The 15,345-nt window shown below is 50.2% G+C and overlaps 1 protein-coding gene across 2 annotated transcripts in view; it reads left to right on the forward strand.

The window, feature by feature from the left end:
* Positions 1-1,705: 1,705 nt before the first annotated feature.
* IGFBP7 (insulin like growth factor binding protein 7) overlaps positions 1,706-15,345 on the forward strand; it is a 139,205-nt gene continuing 125,565 nt past the window's right edge. For both annotated transcript variants that reach the window (XM_054165017.1, XM_054165009.1), the window contains exons 1-2: positions 1,706-2,247; positions 14,218-14,327. In XM_054165017.1, coding sequence (XP_054020992.1) covers positions 1,764-2,247; positions 14,218-14,327 — 594 coding nt within the window. In that variant the 5' untranslated portion in view covers positions 1,706-1,763. The remainder of the gene's footprint in view (positions 2,248-14,217; positions 14,328-15,345) is intronic.

The following is a 15,345-nucleotide window of genomic DNA, read 5'->3' on the forward strand; positions in this document are numbered from 1 at the left end:
GAGCAACCCAGCCTGGCTTTCCCAGCCACTTCCCTAGACATACTATGGGTACCTTATCTTCTACAGTACACAGGAAGGTCTTGGTATAAAGAAATACTGAGCTAGAGCTGTAAGGCCAAAGCATAAACTATGAAGAGACACTAGAGGTCTGTCTGCACCAAAACATGAACCTCCTTGGAAAGAAAACCTGTGCTCCAGGCAGAGGCAAGGGCACTTCCCTGTTTGGCACAGCATGTGGATTCAGTGGAAGGAAATACACTGATGTCCTTCCTTTCAGGGCTACATTTTTCTCTTCTGCTAAGTATATTGCTGACAACCACTTCATGTCAGAAAGGCTTGCTTTGGTAAGCTGCTGCAGGTTCTTTGAACACAAGAGGAATCAAGGCTTGTGACAATCTGACCAAAAGGAATCTGGGGGCCTATGAAGGAGATGGCAACTTGGAGGTAGGATACAAAGATGAAATTGGTTTTCACAGCTAACACAGGTTTTGACAGGTGTGTCAGTCCATACATTGGCCGTTTCACCCCTTTTCATCACTTCTGTAATGACTTACCCTTACAAAAACTCTAACCAAACTAAAAACCTCCATGTATTGAACACTTGGGAGTTTGATGTAGTGCTTGCTAATAAGGGCAGACTTTGTCTCAAGATAACAGAAAGGAGCCACTTCCAGAGTGAGGGAAATGGAGAAATCCAAGGAAATGTATTCAGAGGCCATGATGTCCCAAGAGGAATGTTCCATGGTGGGCCCCAGAGAGTTGAGGAGGCATGTGGTGGTAGTCCATTCTCATAGTGTTGGCATCTGAATGGGCATAAGCAGGTCAATCCTTCCAGAGCAGGTTTGGGGAAGTGGGGAGCTTACAGTCCCTCTGCTGGCCTGACTCATGGCCATGGCTGCTCTATAAGAATGAACATCATCACCTAGGGGCTCAGCTGCTGCTAACCCATGCTGGGCAGTGCTGCATTCCGCAGTTTCACAACATGGGACACACACTACTTACATCCTTCTCCACTCCAGAGTGCCAAAGTCCTTCTCCATCTCACAGCTCCAAAGCAATGCCCACCACACGGGCTTCAGCAGGAGAAGAGCTGAGCAGCATTTGCCCTGGACTACCCTGCACCCTTGCAGAGCACAGCCAGGTGCAAGCGGAGGGAACAAGAGCAAGGGCAGAAAGGAGCACCCTGTGCCACCCCACTGCCCTCTGTCAAGGGTTTTAACAGCACCATTATGCTTTGGGGTGCTGCACTTGCAGGCCATCATCCTGACATACTCAAGCAGCATCACCCAGTTTCTGACCCCACCCTCAGCCCCTCGGGGACCCTTCAGGACCGAGAACGGGGCGGGTACCAGAAGCCAAGATGAAAGAGGTCAGTGGGCAACAGCTTTGGCACAAAGGCCACTCTACAGATCATCTTTTCACTATCGTCTGCACTCCCGCAGGAAACTCACTGTCTCCGGCTCACGAGGCCTCCGCAGACGCTCGCAGCTGATGGCTGTGAGCTGAGCACGGGCAGGAAGCAAGAGGACAGAGCAAGGGGATGCCAAGGCTGAAGGGCAGCCAGGCCAGTACACCGAGCAGGCAAAGCGGGCGATGCGGAGGGTGCCGGCGGCCACGGGAGGGCGGCGACGCCCCGCTGCCGCGGCGGGAGCCGGGGCCGTGGCCAGGGCTGGGCCGGCGTCGCCGGGGAGGGGTTTCCCCCGTCGCGGCTTAAGCGCCTGCCGGGGGCGAGCAGCGCCTTGTCACTTTGCCACCGTGCCGCCATGCAGCCCTCCGCGCTGCTGCTGCTGCGGCTGTTGCTGCCGCTGCTGGCGGCGCTGGCAGTGCCCGCGCCGGCGGCGGCGGCGGTCGGGGGCTGCGGACCCTGCGAGCCGTCGCAGTGCCCGGCGCTGCCGCCTCGGGGCTGCCCGCTGGGCCGAGTGCGGGACGCCTGCGGGTGTTGTTGGCAGTGCGGCCGCGGCGAGGGTGAGGCGTGCGGCGGCAGTGGCGCCACGGGCGGGCGCTGCGCCCCCGGCCTCGAATGCGTGAAGAGTCGCCAGCGCCGCAAGGCCAAGGGTGGCCCAGCCCCTGGACCCCTCTCCGCCGCCGGCCCGCCCGGCGTGTGCCTATGCAAGAGCCGCTACCCAGTGTGCGGTAGCGACGGGCTCACCTACAGCAGCGGCTGCCAGCTCCGCGCCGCCAGCCTGCGCGCCCAGAGCCGCGGCGAGCCCGCAATCAGCCAGCGCAGCAAGGGAGCCTGCGAGCAAGGTGCGGAGCGCCGGCGGGAGGGCGGCGGACGGGGCAGCGGTCGGAGCAGCGCTCACGGTCGGGTGGGGCGGGTCGGCGGCGGGCGCTGCTGCGGAGAGTGAGGTGTCCGGCTGTGCTACCTGACTTCACGGGGGAAAGGCTATTCTCGAGTACGCCTCGTACTGTTTTATCGCATCAGGGCGCGCATTTCTAAAGGCAAAATGACTTCAAAACCACCTTAAATGGACTTGAGAGTCCCAGTTAGATGATGCCGCCTGAACTTGGAGGAAGACTTTAGACCAGCCCCAGAAATACAAGGAAACTGAACCACTGTCTTTTGGCTTCCAGCCGTGCTGGAACAACACGGCCCTGCTTCTCAAGCTTTGCCTGCAGTTTGCAACTTGGGATACTGTGACATGGGACTAAAGGGGAGTGCTGGGCAGAGGGAGATTGCAGACAGAAAAGGAAATGATTAAATGGATGTGAAAGCCACAGAATTTTAGAGCCAAAATCCACAGGCTTGCTTTGGTTGGAAAGGAAAATGATCAGTGACTTCCCTCTGACCTGCAGATAGCAGTTTGCACTTGCAGCATTTACAACGAGGACCTCGTGTCTTCCAAAGCTTTTACTTGGGGATAGTGCCCAAGGAAGAAATTATTTTGTTGTGAAGGCTTTATTAGAAATCCTGGCTTCTGAGAGTGGGTTTCACTGGAAGGAAGGGAGGGGGCCCACGGGACACAGCACACAAGCTATTTACTGAAGGTCTGAAGGACACATTCACTGTGCCAGTGCCGTTTTGGTGGAGGAGTGTTTTCATAAACACAGTATGCATAGGGTCACAACCTCCACCTCCTCCTCCTTTTTCTTCCCATAACTGAGGCCAAGTATGTCTTGCAAAAATGTTTTTGAAACTCCCAAAGAAAGCAGGAAGGTCTGGGTAAGTACTGGGCTAGGCATTTTGGTATTGTCCACTAAATGCCCTTTGTGGCTTTTCACAAACCTTGCGCAAAACATCAGGCTTGTATATTAGCCAGAAACATCATGGTAATGTTAACTCCTGAAGGGAAGGAGCTCCAGCCATCAGGCTAATGTGGGATGAAATGAGAATGGCCTCTGTCCAGGCCTCCATCTAGTATTTAGGAGTCTTTCCTGATGGGGAGGACTCAAGAGCTGGTAACAGTGATTCTGAAAATAGGTGATGCTTCTTACCCCTGCCAGCCCAGAGCAAGTGAGCAGATAGCTGAAAGATGTCTCAGGTCACACTTCAGATGTGTACTTGAGAAGATGGCTGCATTCTTACTTGTCTTGTCCAAGGTCACCTGCAAGTTCATGGCAAAACAAGTATTGATATATCAGAAGTTACTTCCTCAACCCTTGTCTACACAAGCCCTGTGTCTGCCCCAGTCTGAATGCTGGCTTGGCCTGGTGGGGATTCTACAGAGGCAGTTTGATGAGGCCAATGAAAATGTGAGCTGCTAGGCAGGATAGTGGGAGGCCACCAACCTGCTAGCTTCATACAGCTCTTACAAGACTTTCTACATCCTTTGGTCATCATAGTAGCAGCTTTGAAGAGGGTCACAGTGTGGGACAGCTATTTCATGTACAAAATGCATCCCTTCCTTGGAGAAGGTCTTTTTGGGTGTGTAGATGTGCAGCAAGACACCTTTACAAGCTGACACCTCTTACCCAAGAACTTTGCTGGAGCATGTGGTGCTAAGCCACTGGCAAAATGTCCCCTCCTCTGTTGCTCTGGGGACTCACTCTTCTTTTGGCTTCTGCTTCTGGAAGAGCTCTGACCCACTATCTTGGGGAACGGAGCAAGAGGGATATGAGCTACTCAGCAGTGATGTCGCAACTGACTCTTCTGAGATTTCCTTCAGCTGCATGAATCTTCCTTGTGCTGTGGACCTTCTTGTGATATGCATCACTCATAGATGAGGCAGGGACTCAGCCCACACACGAGGTAAACATCTGGAAGCATTCCTATAGCACTCTGGACCTCCTAGTAGTTAGAGCTGTTGGGTGGGGAGGGGAGTTGCAATCTCCACACAGATTTCCAAGCAATTACAAGAGAGGATATCCGTCCCATAAGCCTCGCAGGGTAGAGCCTCTATCAGTATCTTTCCAGATAGGACACAGCACTCTTCTGGGTTTCTAAAAGAACCTAGATTCTGTAGGAATGGAAGTTCTGACTTTTGTCATATCACAAATAGATATGATCTCCTTGAGGAACTGTCTAGGGTGGGATTCTGCACAGAGACTATAGGCAGGATCCTGCCTGCACCAGTCATTTGTGTGACAGCTTTTGCACAGAAAAAAGACCTCAGGGGACTGGGAATATGGGCTTTCTGCTTGTGGTAGATGGGCTCTGAGGTGTCCACATGCACTGCTGTCTTACCAGGATTGCATCCTTTAGGTCCAAGAGCAATTAGTCTTTCAAATCTGATAAAACCATGTTTCCAGCAGTGGGTCCTAACTATGTTGGTGACTTTTAATTTTTTTTTTTTAATTGAGTGGAACTGGAGAGGGAAGGCTTTCTGGTTTTGTACATCCTCTTTGAATGCTGGTGCCCAGGAAAAGGGAAGGTAGAGTGGCAACTGACATTGGTCTTTGCTGTCATGGGCAGGAAGGGCAGCAGCTGGGCATCCATCAGAAGAAGGGCATGCCTCTGGGAACAGCTTATTGGTAGATGCTCCTCACCCACTCTCGCACTACTGCATGCTTGGTGTGGCAGGGCAGGAGACAGGACACAGGCACATGCAAAAGGGCTGACAGTTTGTTTCTCAATCCCTGTCACTGTGCTCATCAAGGCGAGAATGAGGCTTACCACAGTCACCTCTTCTTCTGCCTTGAAATACATGCTTCAGACAGACATCAACCACAAGCAATTAAAGATGGGCTCCTATTCTTTGGTTAACTAGGGCTGCATTTAATAGTCTCTCTATCACGTTGTCTGCCTCTCCACATATACCAAATATTCAAAGGGTCTGGGGAAGGTGTGCTTGCTGGCATAGACAGTCATAGGTAACACTATGTGGGCATGAGTGAAGTCACTTGGAAACAAAGCATTCAGCTGCATAAGGCTTAGCATGCAAAATACTCATTGAGAGACACACCTTTTTCCACCATAGATATATTTCCAAGGAACTAGAGGTTCATTAGAAGTACATTTGACAAAGCTGACCAAATGGATGCCAAGTTGAGCTTTCTGTATTCAGCACAGAGCCTATCCCATGGCTTTGTGTGTAATGCAGTTTTTGCTTGTTAAGAGATACTGCTCAATGACTGGAAAAAAACATGGATGTTTCTTTGCTGTTAAATAGCAAAAGGAAGCAGCCGGTTCTTGGCCCTACATAATTTCCCTTGACCTTGTCCTTGAGTTTCTCATTCTGCTGCTTGTTTCCCAGACCTCTTGGATCTGGTGCCTGTGTTCTTTGTACAAAAATAGTGAAGCCATGCAGAAAAAGATATTTCCGTTGCAGCCAAACTTCCTGCTGGAGCGCAAAAGAAGACATGGTTGAGAAGAGTTTGAGAGGGTGGAAATAACCTTTGCTATACCTGCACCTGGCAGGTGTGGAGATCCAGCCAGTCCTTCCTGGAGTGGGTTGTGCATGGGCAGAACTGTTGGGAACATCTGGAAAGAGGCACTCTGCTTGGTTCCCAACTCCTTGAGGCTGCTTGGCTGCTGTCAGTGTGGTGTCAGCAGGGGGTGGCAAAGCTGCCTGCGTTTGCCCTAGGGGAGCAGGCAGCAATGCCATGGGGCTCCTTTCTAGCTGGGCTTGTGCTGTGCCTATACATCTACACTCACAGCTGGCTCTGGGTTTGCCCTGCTCCCTGCTAGGGAACCACCACTTTCACCCTGTATCTACCCTCATGCCCCAGCAGCCTCTTTGCAGCTCATCTCAGTGCTGAGGCTGTGCAGGAGATAGATGCTATGAAGTTTTCCAGCTGCTTTCCAGCGTTACCTTTAAATGGATGGGCCCTTTGCATTCTGTCTGTGAATATGTGTAGTTATGCTTAGGCCTGTGCCAGCTCTTGCAGGAAAGGGCAGGCCCAGAGACAAAGCAGAAGCCTGACAGGGGGGCAGATACCTGGTCAGGGGTGCCACTTCTGGTGGTCTCCTCAGCTGCCATGACAGCTGCCTTCTGCCACTGCTGTCACCCAGCTGTGCACAGATGTTCAAAAGAGCCTCTTATGGAGCTAGTGGCTTCAGTAATTTAGGCTGAAATTAAATTTGCAATGCATACAAAGGCTGTTTATAGCCAGCTAGGACCTGGGACAGGAGGATGCTGCCATGCAAAGCCAACTGGCATAAAGAATTAGGCTTGTATGGCTCAGCTCAAGCCAGGCAGAACAACTTCAAAGCACCAACCCCCATCAAAAAGCTAGCAGGATTTTTAGCCTGATGAGATCTCTAAGCTGAAAAATACCAGGCACAGGCTTGTCTCACCAGGGCAAGAAGGGACGAATACCTCTGAATCTCTCTTATCTACTAGCAAATATGTGCTTCAGGGCACATGTTGTGGCTGCTGGAAATACTGCTGAAGTTGCTTAGTTGCAGCTCAAAGGCCTTATGGTTTGAAATCCCTGATACTTATTCCATCAGGATTGGGGTCTTCAGGTTGTTTTGCTGTTGTCAGTCAAGGCTTTGTCTAAATTTTATGTTCACCTCTTCCTTGGTGGAAGCCAAGTGCCTGTTCTTGCTTAAATACACTGTACCACAAAGCAGCTCTTGAAAGACTCCAGAGGACAACATCTCACTCTCCTGGCAACTAGTTCTCCATTGTACCTACCTACAAAGACCTCCCAGAGGTAGAAACTCTGGGCCTCTCTGGGTGAAGGGTCGATTTGCTGGCTTGCCGAGCAGCCTGCTTTATTTCTATTTAGCTGAACATGGCTTGAATTTCCATGTCTCCTTGAAAATCTTTTTGCAGCACTGAAAATGTGGAGGGCTTTGCCTTGTGATGATAAGGGCTCAACACCTGGCAGGACTATCCCACTGACTGCAGAGCTTATGAAAAGCATGACCAGGAGAGAGATTCTTTCAAAGCTGACTGCAATCAGCACTATACTTTCCTAACTCTCTCTTTCACCAGCAAAGATATCCCAAACACTGGAGCTGAGTTGTGCCCCCCAGAAGGGTATAATTCTGGCTTTCCAGAAGCCAAGACAGCACCCCTCCTAGACAAACTGTTGCCAAGGTGTCACTTGCCAGCTCTGTTTCTCAGGAAAAGGTGGGTGCAAGGTTTCTTGGCTGTCCACAGGGCTTAAAAAATGGGCTGACAGACATAAGATTGTCACTGCCAGACTGCTGGAGACTAACAACCCCAGTGGCAAGTACAACCCCTGAGCCCTCCTCCCCTCTCCCCAGATTCCTGCCATTTTACTCCAGCAACAATTTTGCTTTGCTTGTGCCTCACCTGCGCTGCAAACAAACAGGTGCCGAGTTCCCACTGGTCAGTTTCAAAACAAGAAACAGAAATTACATCTGCTGGCTCATTCCATGCAAATTCAGCTCTTGAGGCTTTTCCAGAAATATTTTAGTTTAAAGGGTGGTTTGTTTGTTGTGTTTGGTTGGTTGGCTTTGGTTTGGTTTTTGGTTTGGTTTTGTTTTTTATATACACTGCCAGAACAGAGCAGAGATGGGCTTTGAGGGGAAACTTTCTGGGAGATGGCAGACTGCTGTTATCACTCTCATTGCTTCATTGTCTCTCAATCCAGCTGCCTTAAATTCAAAGGCTCCCATCTTTTGTGGGCAAAAGAGAGCATAGTTCCTATCCAATCACATTTTCCAAGAAACTTTTCTGTATTTGTGCTTTTTAGTTGACAACTAACTTAGATTCCTTTAGTTGTTTCCTTCCCTTCTCTGTTGGATTTTAAGGGACTTAAAAGAATATTCACATTTTATGAGTGCTTTCTTATTTGTTTGTGAAAGAAGGATTTAGACAAGTTTTTGCTGATTCATTTGTGGTTGGAAACAAGCTGAATTCCTCAATTCTCCAGGGAAGCTGATTTTGGACTCTCCATCCGCTGGGAGGGAGGGTGTGCAGCAGTGGCCTGCTACCTGCTTTCTCTCACCGTAAAGGAAAGTGTGGCATTTGCAGGTACATTTTGTTCACCTTTTTTGAGCTGTGTCCAGAGAGTCCATGGCAGAGCAGAGCTGTGCAGGTGTGTGGTGGGGTCACACCTGTTGTTTTATACCATGGGTTGCTTATAGGTGGAGCATGGTGTGGGGATGTGGTATTTTTAAGTGTGGTGCTTTTCCAGCACACAGTGCACTGGGATTTTTAGACAGAGTTTCTAGAGCTGAAGCTCTGTGCTGGTATTTTTCAAATTTATCTGTAACTTTGGGGGTTTCCACTGTTGTAGGATGGGTCATAAAATCCTCCTTAAAAAGCATTTAGTTATTTGAAAAGGTTTTGGTTCATTGGAGCTTGAGTTTTTATGGTTGCTGTGCTAAAATCTTATTAGGGAAGCTGTTTAATGTATTACTTGGCAGCTCAGTCTCGAAGAGTCTGCTTGGGCACTGTTCAGACACCTCCACTGCCCAAGAGGATCATATTTTTCACCTGTGTCTTCATTCTCAATCATTATAGCATATCCAAAATCACTAGGAAGGAATGATTATAGATCAGCAAATTCCTCCCCATGTTTGTTTTTTCTGTTGCTGAAAAGGCATGCTGTGTTTAAAAAACTGTGTTTAATCCATTGTGGGGCTGAGGTTGATTGAGGTTCATATTAAACAGGAGATTACCACATAACAAGTCTAATCAGGTCAGACTTTTGAAAGCTTTGCTTGCTTTTCCATGCATAAATGCTGCCATGCCTTGTTTCTGTGCCTCCCACCACAAGCTTTGCACATTCTTTCCAGGCTTTAGCTCCTGGTAGTCTTTGTGCCATAATGAGTTTTCTTAGTGAAACTTAGCCAAGGTCACACAAAGAGGGGGGATGGCAGCTGGGAGGTTTCTTGAGCTGCTTCTCTGGGAGGTCCAAGATAAAAAAAAACCAACCCAAAAACCCCAAAACAACCAAACAACCCAACCAAACCCAAACAAATAAGCATCCAGATATGGCTGGGGAGCAGCAAGCTGTCTGCAGAAAGCTTCTGCCTATTCGACCCTGGGGATGTCATACCTCAGAGTGGTAAAAGAAAAGGGAGGTGAGGAAAAAGGGCAGGACAATGGGAAAAGGCAAGAGAGAGCTTGGTTTGTGGCAGTCCAAAGGCAAGGACAGTGAGGAGAGTTTGCTCTTTTCTTGTTTGGCTGTTTCCAGAGGCATGTGTGGTCATAAACCTGCAGTTGAGCTTCAGAACAGCTCCAGCCACATTTCCCTTTCTATTGGCCCAGCTTTGAAAATCAGATTGTGTTGAGGATGCTGCAGAATGAAGCAGAGCACTGAGCTGGGCACAGGGCATGAAGAGGCACAGCCTCTGCTCTGGTCACAATGCTGGGGCCAGCACAGACCCATTCTGCCTGCTAGGTATGGAAGAAAGGGCTTAGCATCCAGCATCTCCTTTGGTCTGGATGTCTCAGAACTTCCTTTTGTAACTCAGTCTTTTCAAGACCAGGTTAAAGGAGGGGGAGAAATGCCTTCAGAAAGAGGGAAAGAAGGAGGTTTGTAAATCTTCCAGAAAACAGCAGGCAGTCTTGGGAATGAGAAAGGCCAGAAGCTGCTTGTGCTTCCCCTCTGCTGCTTCTTGCAGAGCACTGACCTGGGAGGGAGCAGCTGAGGCCATGCCAGCTAGAATGCTAGGATGCTGCTTACAGAAGATTTTCCCTTCTCCATATAAAGAGATTTTTAAGGGAAATTACTTTCCCAGAAACTTAGGAGACTGGAGTGGGTCTATTTTCAGACTTGCAAGAGCTTGTGAGGGTGAACAATGTCTAGCTTTGGTTTTGATTTGTTGTCTTAGGGGGAATGTTCTCAGTCTGTGTTTCACGCAAGGCTGCTCAGGAGAGCTGGCTGGGAACCAAGCTGACGCCCACGCAAGCTTCAGCATGTGATCCACAGCTTCATGTGCTCCTGGTTGGGACTTCCCGTGCACACCTAAGCATGAGGCCGTGCCCCAGTGCTCAATGTCGAGCTTGGGTTTGGCTCTAGTGACGTACCTGTGGCCCCCTAGATTTTACCAAAGAAGTTGCTCTGCAGGCAGGTGGGCTGGGAGATGTCAGATCTGGAGCTGCCTGATGTAGCTAAGCAGAGAAAAGGTGCCTGGCACAGGATAGGTGTCAGGAACAGATGCCACATGATAGCCTCATCAAAGAAGTCACAGGCTTTGCTGCATGCTGCCGTGGCAGAAAAGAAACTAGATAACAGCTCCTCTCCAGCTGCTGTTTTTGACATGACGTACACTGCCAGCTCCCTGTGATCTGCAGAAAAAACAGTCCCTGTGCTTTAGGCTCCTCTCCTGGGGTGAATGAGCTCACTGGCTCTAGATATAAACCCCTTCCCGGGCCAGGGAGAGCTATTTGTCTTGTGAACAATGGGCAGAGCAGGGAGGAAATGCCTGCAGAGAGCAGCTGATCTCCATCAACAGCCTGTGCTGTCCTCTTGGCCAAGCAGCTCCTGCACCTTCAGGGCAAGTCCAGACACAGAGCATCCAGCACATCCACGGTACCCCAGCTCCTTCCCTGCAGGAGAGTAGAGACTTCTCAGCCACAGTGATGGTGGTGACCATTTTCATCAGCAGGTGCAACCTGCAGCAAGGTCTCTAGGAGTCAGCCAGTAAGATGAGGGCCAGGGGTCTTCATGCTAGCCGAAATCAATTCATCAGCTGTGTACAAAGGACTGCTTTGAGGGACTGTGGGAGAGATCAGGAGAGAACAAAACAGGCAGTAGGCAGGGTGGCTGCCGTGCACCTGGATGTCAACCTGATGCAGCCTGTCGTGATTTGACTTCAAATTTGACTTCCTGGCATTTCTCATTTATTTTCATCATCAGAAGAAGCCCAGCTCTAGAGTTTTGGTTGTCTGGATTTAAGTCAAATATCCCAAGAGACCACACTGACTTTTCCCATGACACTGCTGCATCTCTAGGGATGTGTATTCCCCCTCCCGGCCTCAGGCTGTGCCGGATAGAGGAGGAGGCCTGTGAATGCTCCCAGTTCATTTTGCAGCCAAAGGCAGAGTCTGACATTCCTCCTGGTTAGATCAGAATGTACCTCCCGAGCTCAGCTCAGGGCCGCCTTGCAATGGCCAGGCTCTCACTGTGCCAAGCCAGCTGGAGCTTTGCTGTGAAGCTGTGCAGGCAATTCCCCTTTTCAGGGAAGACAAACAATTTCTCCTTGCCTGGGAGGTGGGTAGAAATTCCCTCTCTTTTACCCTGTCAGCAGAAATAACCTTGTGTGACCTGCTACTGGCAGGGCGAGCAAACATCCACAGGCAGAGAATGTCCTGGCCCTTGACACAAGGGGAAGCTCTGGCAGTCAAGAGACACCTCAGGCAGTGGATTTACCAGTGCGCTGAATGCTGCCAGTTCCCAACTGGGAAAGAATTGATCCAGATCCTGGAAAACTGTAATGGTGCCTTAAAATCCACCTGGCTTTTAATCTAGGAATTGGGATCTCTGCTTTTCTGCAGCAGGAGATGATGGGATATGGTTGTAATTTGAGGGCATCTGTGTTTCTCCTGCCTCATGGAGAAACTCTGTGACCTGTGATAAAGAAGACAGTGTCATGCAGGGGCAAGTGTAGCTCTGCCTCTCAGGGGCAGGCCCCAAGCTCTGCCCTGGGAAGGGCACTTTGCGTGTAGGTTTGCATGGCTGGAGCAGGAGGCAGCGGCAGCAGACTGTGCTGAGTGCACATCTCTTGGAAATCCTTGCAGAGCAGGGGGTGAGCTGAGCTGCCTGGGGACATCCAGAATCCACCAGAGCTGCCAAGCCCCCTATTGTCCCTATTGTTCAAAGGACACCAGAAAAAGAACAGCAGGGCTGTGCAGGAAATGGAACAGCTCTGCTGGGGAAGGGGAGCAGAGTGCATGACCTGAGGTGGCCCCATCATGGGGATGGCAATACCCTGGGCTGGCCACAGCTGCTCAGGGGCTGGGCAGTGCTGTGGGCAGGGAGGCTGAGGTTCATGGATCACCCCACTGTACTATGTTGTGGTTGTACTCGAGGGAACAGCCTCCACAGGGGTGTTGCTGGCAGTGCGGAGTTGGGCATGATCTGGAAGTATGGATCTGCTCTGGGCCACCTAGGAAAAGGATACGTTCAGCACTCTTCCATTTGGGAAAGGGTGCTCTGACTCCAACACACCCCTCTCCTGGCCAGTGCACAGGAATCAATTAATGCAGCACCACAGCTAACAGGGTAAGCCATGTAATGCAACCCCACTTAAATCCTCTTCTCAGCTGAGGGACTCATTTCTGTGCTGCAGATCTGGAGCAACAAGGTTGTGATGCCTGCCAGGACACCAGCCCTGAACCGTTGTCTGGCTTTAAAAACTATCCTGCTTCTTCACAGTGATCTGCTGTTAAAACCAGGATTAAGATATCCCTATAATGGAGAATCTGGATTGCACCCACCCCAGTTTCTTATCAGCTTCCCATCAGCAGGCTGTGTGCAGTCATTCCTAGACAGAGAAGTCTTGGATAAGAAGAGTAAACACTTCCCTGAGATCACATCAGCTGCTCGGGACTGAGGAGCCACCTTGGTATCCCTTGGGGAGCCCAGAGGGATGGCTCATGTCCTCTGGCTGATGATACCAGTGTGGATCTGCCCCAGGTCTCAAGGATGAAAAGAACCACTAGCTTTCTGCTGGAAGATGGTGGTGTAGTGAGATGCACCTGAAACCTGCTTCTGACAGCCTGCAAGAGAGCTGCAGGGCAGAGGTCAGTGCATGTTCAGGACCCCAGGAACATCAAGACCCAAATCTGCCCCTCTTTTATGAGGTAGGAATGAGCCATGCTCTGTGAGCCAGCATACCCAGGGGCTTCAGTCAGGATGGCTCTGGAATCTTGTTTGCATAGTAAATGTCTTCTCCTGGTGGAACCTAATGGGACCTTCAGCTTCCTGTTACTGCCTGCATCTTCAGAGCATTAGGGGAAAAGCTGCTGTGTTCTTCAAGCTATCAATAAGTGGAAATAAACACTATGTGCTCCTTTGGTCTGCACTTCCTATTGTGGGGAATTAATAGCTGCATTCTGCAAAACAACCCAACTAATGGGGGATTGAACAGAAAAGACCATTCTTCCCTTCCTGGGATATGGGTCCTGTCTCCAACATTTCCCAGCCTGAGGGGTAAACATCTCCAGACAGATCTGCAAAATAGCTTCGCTCCCATCTGCCTTTGGAAACAGCTTCTGGTTTAACCAGAGTGGAACTCTCTGGGGAAAAATGGAGTCCTGCATTCACTTGGTCCCTTCCCAGATACCCCCAAGGAGAGACCTGCTGCCCTCCAGCTAGCTGGTTTTGGCTGAGTACTTCACACAGGTAAAACACGAGCAGCGTTACATTGAATTCTGACAGCCAGCTGTCGTGGGCGTTGCTGCAGATTAAAATCGTGCTGGGAAAAAAGGATGCTGCAAGGCTGGCCAAGTTTTCCATGGCATAGGAGCATGAATGGGATCCACCCCGTTTCCTGGGGAGTCCTTTCCTCCATGTGTCAAGTGTCAGCAACACATTTAGTGACAGCATGGTGAGCAGAGACAACAATTAAGTCCTGCTCAGTCCCTGAGATAATAGACCACAAACACAACCTTACCTCTAATCTCAGTCTTCTGAGTAGAAGGATGGATCACCTGAAGTGCTGAACACTTGCGTTTTCATCTGGGGCATGTGCCCATCAGCCTGAACAGCTTAAGGTCAGATGCATGTATAGCCCTGGAGAGGGAAGCACTGTGATGTGGGATCAGTCCAGCTAGCTTTGCTCCAAGCAAGAACACCACCTGCCTCATCCTCAAAACCCATCAGAAGTGATTGGTCCCACTTAAAAAGCCAGGAGGGAGACAGGCTTGCAGTAACTCAGTGCTCAGAAGCATTTCTTTCTCTTTGCAGGACCCTCCATTGTGACCCCTCCTAAGGACATCTGGAATGTGACAGGAGCACAGATCTACCTGAGCTGTGAAGTCATGGGCATCCCAACCCCTGTCCTCATCTGGAACAAGGTAAGGGCCCTTGCAAGGAGCTCTTAGAGCACAGAAAACTTGAGGCAGCCGAGACTGCCTGGTAAGCATCAAGGCCATAGATGATGCCTCCTTAGAAACACATCCTTGATGAGTTCTCCCCTCTGTGCATTTCTGTCCACCCCCAAACATCTGGCTTTGCTTAGTCTAGTCATTGCTTATTCTAAACTCCCTTGATCCTAAGGCAGAAAAGGACTTGTGTTTCTCTTGGTAGTGCCTGGTATTCAGAGCACTCAGGGAATGTCCCTTGACCTGCTGTCACCCTGCTGGCAGCAGTGACTGTGAGGTGGCTGGACATGGCTCACCCATGTCAGGCACAGGAACTACATGAGGCAGTTATCCCCAGTAGCTGTCAGCATGCTGATTTTGGCAGCGTGCTGGTAGCATCTGTCTTAGGGCAGGGGCTAACACTCAGTAGAGAGGATTGAGCCATAGGGCTGAGAGCCACTGCTTGGCCCCTGTACCCTCTTCATGTGCTGCACATCTGGGGACACTTAGGAGGAGTATTAAAATTAAGCTGAAACAATACTGGCTTGACAATACTGCAGAGAACAAAACTAGATAGGCCCAATGTGCTTTGTTCAGAGACAGCAAACTTTCTTCTTAGGAGTCCCAGAGCAGAGTGCTGGGTGAGCAGGCAATGTAGGCGAGTTGACCCAGGCACCACTTTGTGGCTGTTTACAAGCAGACATCATGTTTACTCTGACTGTCCCTGCTGCCCTGCTTTGCTTTTCCTTATGGCTGAGAGTGCTTGACCTGCAAAGGCTGAGCACCACTTATCCCACGCTGTGCTCTGGGCTGGAATACACAGCCCTGGGGAGTGACTGCACTGCTGCTCCCTCGTGGATGCTGGGCCCACCAGGACAGACTCCCTGGTTTGCAGCAGTAGAAATCTGCAGGGCTGTTGCTGAAATCTGGGGCAGAGGATGGGTCATATAAGGAGAATCCACTCCAGGAGCAATATGCGTAGCAATACCAGGGAATTGACTGTCTGCTAAAA

The sequence above is a fragment of the Dryobates pubescens genome, chromosome 1, assembly GCF_014839835.1.
Source record: "Dryobates pubescens isolate bDryPub1 chromosome 1, bDryPub1.pri, whole genome shotgun sequence".
Taxonomy (NCBI): domain Eukaryota; kingdom Metazoa; phylum Chordata; class Aves; order Piciformes; family Picidae; genus Dryobates; species Dryobates pubescens.